This window comes from Rhodofomes roseus, assembly GCF_022264815.1.
Source record: "Rhodofomes roseus strain CIRM-BRFM 1785 chromosome Unknown C8Q71scaffold_39, whole genome shotgun sequence".
Taxonomy (NCBI): Eukaryota; Fungi; Basidiomycota; class Agaricomycetes; order Polyporales; family Fomitopsidaceae; genus Rhodofomes; species Rhodofomes roseus.
This window is the reverse complement of record NW_025952995.1, coordinates 247,965-255,667: the sequence shown is the minus strand read 5'-3', so window position 1 is coordinate 255,667 and position 7,703 is coordinate 247,965. Positions and strand designations below refer to the sequence as shown.

The window sequence follows — 7,703 nt, the reverse complement described above, 5'->3', positions numbered from 1 at the left end:
TGGCGTGCACACGCAATACATAGATCGCGCTAAGTGATCGCTGCGGTAATTATACGTCCGCGTTGTATGAGCCCAATGTATTCCATAATACAATGCGCGTCGAACCAGAATGTATCACCAAAATACATTACATCCCGCCGCGCCCGCGCCCACCGATGCCACCCGGACATGCGTCACTGCCAGGTCGACGCCCTCGTTGGGATCCCGCCCCGCACTGCTCGCCCACGTGGTCCGTCAATGCGAGCCTATTCTGGACAGGCCGCCAGTGCCAGTGCCCACGCTGGGCTACACCGCCTTGATACATCCTGCCGCGCCCGCGCCCACCTGCCACCCGGACATGCGTCGCTGCCAGGTCGACGCCCTCGTTGGGATCCCACCCCGCACTGCTTGCCCACGTGGCCCGTCAATACGAGCCTATTCTGGACAGGCCGCCAGTGCCCACGCTGGGCTCCCGCCCCGCCGCTCTCGCTCGCCGCCTACGTGAGCGTCCTGCCCCATGGTCGTCCTGCCTCGCGCTACTCAGGTACGTGGCCCTGCGTATGTATGTGTTCACACTCACGTCCTCGTCCGCCACCGTCGCCGGCCTGCACGCTCGTCAAAATCCCGCCCTGCTCGTGCACGTGGCGCCTTCGTGCCAGACAAAACCCGCTCCGCGCCAGGCCCTCACCCGCTGCCCTTACTAGCTTCACACCCTGCGCTGCCCGTGGACGTGGCTCCTCGACGCGTAAATGATACTCATGCCGCGGCCGCGCCCAGACCCACCTGCCGGTGCTCCCTGTGTGGTCTGGTACCCGCCGCCTGTCGGGGTCATGTCCTCGGCGCATGCCTAGTTTAGGGCATGCGCTTGCCTGCTCCCGCCTGCACACTCCTTAGGATCCCGCCTCGTTCCGCCCCTCGCTACTATTGGTGCGTGCGAATCCTCAACACCGTGCATACTAATGACTCTCCCGCACGCGCGGCGCCCCTCTTGTCGGGATCCCGCCCTCGTGTCACTCAACAATGGGATTGTGTGATGTACGTTACTCCTTCTATCCGGGCCACGTTACTAACCGACCTTCTCGTCTGAGGTTTTGACACGATACGCGAAGCCTTCACACGTTAAGTATATGATGAACACGAAACAGATATGGCAGACTTCAATACTTTGTCATCGCAGGGATCGTCTTGTGCGAGCCTCGAAGCTTGAGCTTCACTGTCGATCATGTTACATCGTATACCATGGTAATAGTCGCAATATATCTCGGGTTCGGTCGTAGGCGTCGTGCGGTGTATTCAGGTGTATTAGCGCAAGCGATGCATCACTGGTATAGACTTGGGTAATATCTCACCGTCACAGTATATTGCGGGTTCGGCCATGGGCGTCGTGCGATGTATCATCGCGAATGATGTATCATTGCCAGCGTGAACTTAGGCACTCTCACCATCGCAGTATATCGCGGGTTCGGTCGTGCGCGTCGTGCAATGTATTACCACGAATGATGTATCACTACCAGCGTAGACTTGGGCAATCTCTCACCGTCGCAGTATATCGCGGGTTCGGTCATGCGCGTCGCGCAATGTATGATCGCGAACGGGGGAGTGACTATTATGACAGGTATAAAGCAGCCCTTGCGCACTTGTCGGCTTCGTTGAATCTCACTGCTGGACCTACCGCGTCTGCTACACCAGCCACGACTTCCACTCCTCTGCACCACCCCTTGCCCCCTGAACCTACGAATCCAAGACTACAGGCTAAAGCAGCCCAGGCATTAGCTGGCTTGAATCCTGATGAGTCGTCGTGAATAGACATGCCATTGGTATGCATGTGGTCAACATGACTGAGATGCTGAAGGCTGAGCTCGCCACCCTACAGGCATTGAACCGAAGTCGACGAAATCCCCTCTTGCTGTCATGAAACCTGACTCTATGACAGAAATTGACTTCATTGCACAGAGAGTAATACACAGGTTCGACGGTATTGACACGGGAGGTCGAGCAGATCGTACAGTAAATTTGCTCGTCAAGATGTGGAACATTACGTATTCTGGAACGTTGAGAGACAGCGCGACGGATAGCTACACATTCGCCAAGATATACCTACGCCTTAGTACGTACCTTCTTCTTACGAGGTGCAGCCGTGCTTGCACCTGTATCGCCCACGGCCTTCCTTTTCTTCGGCCCCGCTGCATTGCCCTTCGTCGGCAGGTTCTCCTTGCTAACTGCCACATTATCCTTCTTGTGCACAGGGACAGGACCATCACCGTCACGGAAACGATCAGGGAGGCGGTGGGCACGTTGAGGACGCGCGCCAGGAGCGCCGGTCCCATCGTCGACGATAGCGGTGTCGACGGACGCAGGCGGCACAACGGGGGCATGGCTTTCACATATTTCTGGGGTTGCTGAGGTAGCCGAATGAGACGAGGCGCCGTTGACGGTAGATAGCGTAGTGTTCTGCAGTACCTGCTTCTCCAAGTCGCCAACAGACGACGCAGGGATGACGGCGGCGGTGACAGAGGCCGGCGGCACAGAGACGGCGGCAGGAGCGGGCGCAGGCGAGACAGCTGAGGCAGAAGGATTGAAGGACGCCGATGGCAGCGACGGTGTGGTGCACGCAGAGATAGGGAAGGAAGCAGGTGGCATGCGCGGGACGTTATTAAACCAGAGCGACTGCTGCTGGGCATGGAGGAGCATCGCGGCGGGGTCCAGCACGTTGCCCGGATGGTATGATGCAGGGATCATGGAAGGATTGTACAGGTTCCCAGCGAACGAGAGTGGGTTGAATCCACCTTGCATCGCTCCAGCCCTGCCTAGATTAGGCATGAGACCCATCCCGGCATAGTCGTACGTCGCGTCAGGCTGGACAGCGTCCGCAAGGGCCGCGGAAAAGGACTGAGGCCCACCGGGCGCAGCAAACGAGGCGGTATCAAAGTCGACGGGCAACGCCTCCATCGGGGGTCCAAAAGACGGTCCCATCTGGTTTGAGAAGTTAGGCGTACTGTGTAACAACGCATAATAATTGCTGTCGAACTGAGGCGGGAGTGGTGCGTCCAACGGGCCAGCAGCCGCATCCGACGGCCAAGAGAACGTCGGGGCGGACATGAAGTCGCCGGTAGCCGAAGGGCCAACCTCAAACGTAGAGGCAGTGTCGATGGGCGAAGGAGGCGTGGGCATAGACATGGGTAACGTTGGCGTCAGTGTCGACACTGGCGCAGCAGGCGAGGTGGTCGCTGTGCTCGTCGCGGATACGTCCACGGCTTCTGCCGTTCCGAGGTCTGTGGCGGGAGCGAATGAGGCTAGGTCTCCACTACGAGCTGGCAGAACGTGAAAGTAGTGAGTGTTAGAGCGTGCACGGTTGACTGACAGTGAACCGTGTTACGTACCAGACGCCTGCTGTCCGTCGCTGCCCTCGTCTTCGACGCGTGAAACCACTTCCCTATCGTCTTCAGTATTGCCCTCATCTTCGGCGTCCTCGTCCTCGTCTTCATCCCCGTCCTCGTCTTCATCCCCAGCCTCCTCTCCATCGTCGTCCTCGCTTTTGTCCTCGCCTTCAACCTCCTCTTCCTCAGCATCCTGCTCCACTTCTCCCTCGTCTTTCTCGGCGTGGTCGTCCTGGTCTTCCTTCAAGCTTGCATAGACCTCCGGAGCTGAGCAAAATGAGTACGGCACGGCCAGAGTGGAATTTGATGACGTACGCATAGCCAGCTTCACCCACTCCAGAAATGCCTTAGCCACAACGTTTACGGCCTCTGGATGTGCCCTGCTGAACGGGACGTTCCCCGCGGCCATTCCGGAGTTGTGCCTGGCAGGAATGCTGTTAGTGCACCTCCTCAGCTCCTCTTGTAGACCATACGTACGTGTAGAGCTCGACCTTGTTGCCTCCATCCGGGTTGATGCCGGCCGCGAGCGTGAAGTAGAACCAGCTGTCGCACGTCTTGCTGCGCAGGCTGTCGAAGAATTGCGTGAAGATGGCTCCCGTGTCGTCTACGACGCTATCGTGGCAGAATCGTGAGTCAGCATTGATTTGTCAGCAGCTTTTGGTCACTTACGCCTGCACGCGATGGACGTCAAATTTGTTGTCCTTGGGATCGGGCGATCCCAATGCGTTCCTGGCAGCCTTCAGTGCTGCCGCCTCCTCCTTGATCTTCTCCTGCACTTCAACGGGTTCCTGCGCGAAGAGCGTCTTCGCGGTCTCGACCGCATACTTCAAGCGTTCGTTCGCCTGGATCTCGCCGGAGTCGATGCGTGGCTGCACGAGGGGTTTGATCTTCTCGTCGTAGTACTTCTGGCTGTAGAGTTCGTGCGGGGCAAGAGAACGCTTCTTCGATGGCTTGAAAATGTTGAGGTCGACCTTTGGTTTGGCCCTGGCTCTGCGCGCCTTCTGTCCCGACCGATTCTGATACCAACTCTTCAGCTGCTGTCAACGCCGGGCCGCATCATAGTCAGCAAAGCCAATCACATGGAATCCCAGTGAGTGGTACGTACCTTCTTCCGATCTGTGATCGCTTTCCCTAACGCCTTGTTTTGCTCCTCAGATAGGGGTTGGTCGATGGACACATCAGGGAACCGTGCCTGCCGTTCGGGGAATTCGGCGAACCAAGCAGTAAAGAGCTTGGGCCAGAAGTAAGTGAGCTTGTGTTCGCGCTGGCGGTCCTGATGCTCGGAGATGAACGAGCTCAACAGAGCCGCCTGACGATCAGTGGCCCACAACCGAGGAGCCATGGGGGACGGATGTATGACGAAGGTGGGTACTCCAGACGGTCATACATTGCGCAGGCTCACGATATATCAGCTGGGCTGGAGAGCGAGTGCTCGCGTCGAGCGCCGAATGCTGATCATTACGGCCGCGCGAGGATCGCCGGCTGACAACTACTGCCCAAGTACGCTGGTTTCCCGATCCAGTCGCGGTTTTTGAATCCACTACACAGTCTTGACAGCTATCAAACGACACGCCACTGCGACATACGCTCAAATGGCAATGAGGACTGACTCCAGTGCGTGTCTCACTTCGCTGCCAGGCGGAAGAGACACACAGAAGGTGAGCCGTCACATGGGCTTGACAGCTTCGGACAGGAATGTAGCTACAGTCCAACCTTTTGGGCCATCGCACACGTCGTTGCAATGCGGGAACGGACAGAAGGAATGCTTGACTGCCAGGAACTCTCGGAGGCAATGCTCACTCAAGTACTCATATGGCAGGGGAACCGACAGGCGGTTGGTTCCCCGAGAAACGTGAGCCTTCTTTCCCCGTCGTGGTATCATGCCGTTGCCGCCTCTGACATGTTTAATTGCAGGCCTTTTCTGCTGTCACTCGTCCCATATGGATGGGCTTCGAGAAGCTCGCGAGAACAGGGAATCAATCCCGGTTTGTCTATATGCAGGCTTACCGGGAAGCACGAGGTGCGTACACGGTGCATACACAGACATAAGTGCCGGTGGAGCGTCCACAATGGGTTGACGCAGGGCAGCACGGCAGGTTGTCATAAGAGCCGCCTTTCACGGCACCGCTCTCGATGTGTCCAAGCATGAAGACCCACCAGAACCCAGAGTGCTCCCCCCCCAACACTTTCTCCCTCGAGCAGCTGGCCGCGGCACTGCGGTTGGTGACGGAGCTGGGAGCCGGTATGCGCTCGATATGTCATTGGTACCCGTGCTAACGATCATAACTTCATCAGTTGATTCCACGACTGTCCCTCCTGTGCCCCCCGCGTCCCCTGCGCCCGCCGCCGTCCCTGCGCCTGCCGCCGTCCCTGCACCTCCCGCCGCCCCTGCGCCTGCCGCTGCTTCTGCGCCTGCCGCCGCTTCTGCGCCCGCCGCCGCCCCTGCGCGCACTGCGGGCCCTGTACCCGCCGTCGCCGCTGCACCTACGCGCACTGCGGTCCCTGTACCCGCCGTCGCCGCCGCGCCTCCTGCCCTCGCGCATCGCAGGGTTCTTGTCGTGGTCCCCGATGATGACGAGGACGACGAGGACTACGAATACGATGTTGATGAACGAGGTGTCGGCACGGAGCCCGGCCCCTGCGGCCAGCCTCTTGCTGCCACTCCGGTTGTTACTCGGTCGGGCTGTAGAGAAGTTGCACCTCGCCTGCCGTTCCCAATGGCAGCGCCCCGTGCGGTGGTAGTGGACCACTTCAACCCCACTCCTTGCCGTTACTATGCGGTCACGCGTGGTCTGGCGGTAGGCGTGTTCAACAACTGGTAGGTGCTTTCGATGACGCTGCAATGCCCCTCTAACATATCTTGGTCAGGCCCGCGGTCGCTCCGCTGGTCATAGGTACGCCGAACTCAGTCTACCAGCGCTATGCGACGTTCGCCCTCGCAATGGCCGCTTTCCAGAGCGCCGCCGCCAGTGGCACCGTCGCTATCATCGCGCCGTAAGCGTCAAGTTCGCGTCGAGCTTTGAAGGAGGGAGGATATAATGGTGCTTGGTCGTCTTTTTGTGCTTTGTAATCATGTTCTTGCGCTTGGTCTCCGATAGCGTGCTCGTTGCCGATCTTGTCTGTACTATGTGTAGTGTATGATGCCTTGTACCGCACCGTGGCTCGCCCCTAAATCGTAGTGTTGTCTAGCAATGAATTAGTAATCCTCCCTGTTATATCAGTTGGCTGCAACGTTAGGTCTACACAGTCTGGCTCCATTGGGAAGCCTAAGTACCATACATTGTACACGGTACTTACATGGCGAGAATCATGCGCTGTCACGCGAAGCACATGTGTGAAGTCAGGCATTCTGCGCTAGCGCTGTCACACTACGGTTACACTTTCCTACCATGGGACGGAGGGCGAAGTATCACACAGCCGACGAAAAGAATGCGGCTAAGCGGGAGCGGCAGAAGAGATATATCCAGTCAGATGGGTGAGCCAATGCTTCCATGGACTCGGAATGCTGAATATTGTGCTCAATATGGCACAAGCGGCCGACTACGCAAGGGAGTTCAGAATCGGCGGGCCTACGCAGTTCGTTCTGGACATATTACGAGTCCATTCGGCACCCTATCCAACATACCTTCCGACCTCCTGCGGCTTGCCCGTAAGCCGTGCCAGCTATCTGTGCAACGAGACCTCGACGTGACAGAGGATCTTGGCCTTTGGACGACACCGTACGTCGTCGAGATTCCAGAGCATTATGACGATGCGGAATGGGGGAAAATGGATGATATATTCCAAGGTGTACCAGACGAACTACAAGACAAGGTCGCCTTCGAGCGATCGCTCCACGGACATCAACTGGCGTGCCTCAAAGAGGCAGGTGTGGCGCGCTTGCAGTGGTGGTCGGACTGCGAGAACAAGGAGGCTCTTGTGGCATACTGGACCGACGAGCTACAAGGGAGGTTGCGTGGATGGGAGGAGATGAGGTCGAAGGGGACACTGAAAGGAGAGATCAGGCAATTGGTGACGGCCGTCGGGCGCGAATGGGCTGCTAAGATCATTTGTACTCTGACGGTAGAGCTCGAGTTGATGGCTACAAACCAGTACGACACCAGGTACAAGGACGGACTCTTGCCATGGCAGTGTATGAATGTAGAGACACAGACATAGGAATTGAACACACCTTACTAGGCGACAATTTGACGACGGAGGCCAGCATCCATAGTGATCGAGTCGAGTGTACATCGTAAGGTCGAGCGCACCCAAGAACGCGACAACTGCTTGGCCTGCCATATTCCACACTGTCATTAAGGTGTCGTCGAGGGTGCATAATACCACCTTCTTCACGTATTTGATAAC

At 57.7% G+C, this 7,703-nt stretch overlaps 2 protein-coding genes across 2 annotated transcripts; one reads left to right on the top strand and one right to left on the bottom strand.

The window, feature by feature from the left end:
- Window positions 1-2,076: 2,076 nt before the first annotated feature.
- On the bottom strand, window positions 2,077-4,698 carry C8Q71DRAFT_863342 (uncharacterized protein; the record flags this gene model as incomplete). Its single annotated transcript, XM_047928155.1, has 6 exons — window positions 2,077-3,290; window positions 3,360-3,623; window positions 3,672-3,778; window positions 3,834-3,968; window positions 4,026-4,393; window positions 4,462-4,698. The coding sequence occupies 6 exons, from the start codon at window positions 4,696-4,698 to the stop codon at window positions 2,077-2,079; spliced, it is 2,325 nt and encodes a 774-aa protein (XP_047772889.1).
- Window positions 4,699-5,501: 803 nt separating this feature from the next.
- Window positions 5,502-6,354, top strand: C8Q71DRAFT_863341 (uncharacterized protein; the record flags this gene model as incomplete). Its single annotated transcript, XM_047928154.1, has 3 exons — window positions 5,502-5,598; window positions 5,652-6,174; window positions 6,225-6,354. 3 exons carry the CDS (start codon window positions 5,502-5,504, stop codon window positions 6,352-6,354), a joined length of 750 nt encoding a protein of 249 aa, XP_047772888.1.
- Between the last annotated feature and the right edge of the window lie 1,349 nt (window positions 6,355-7,703).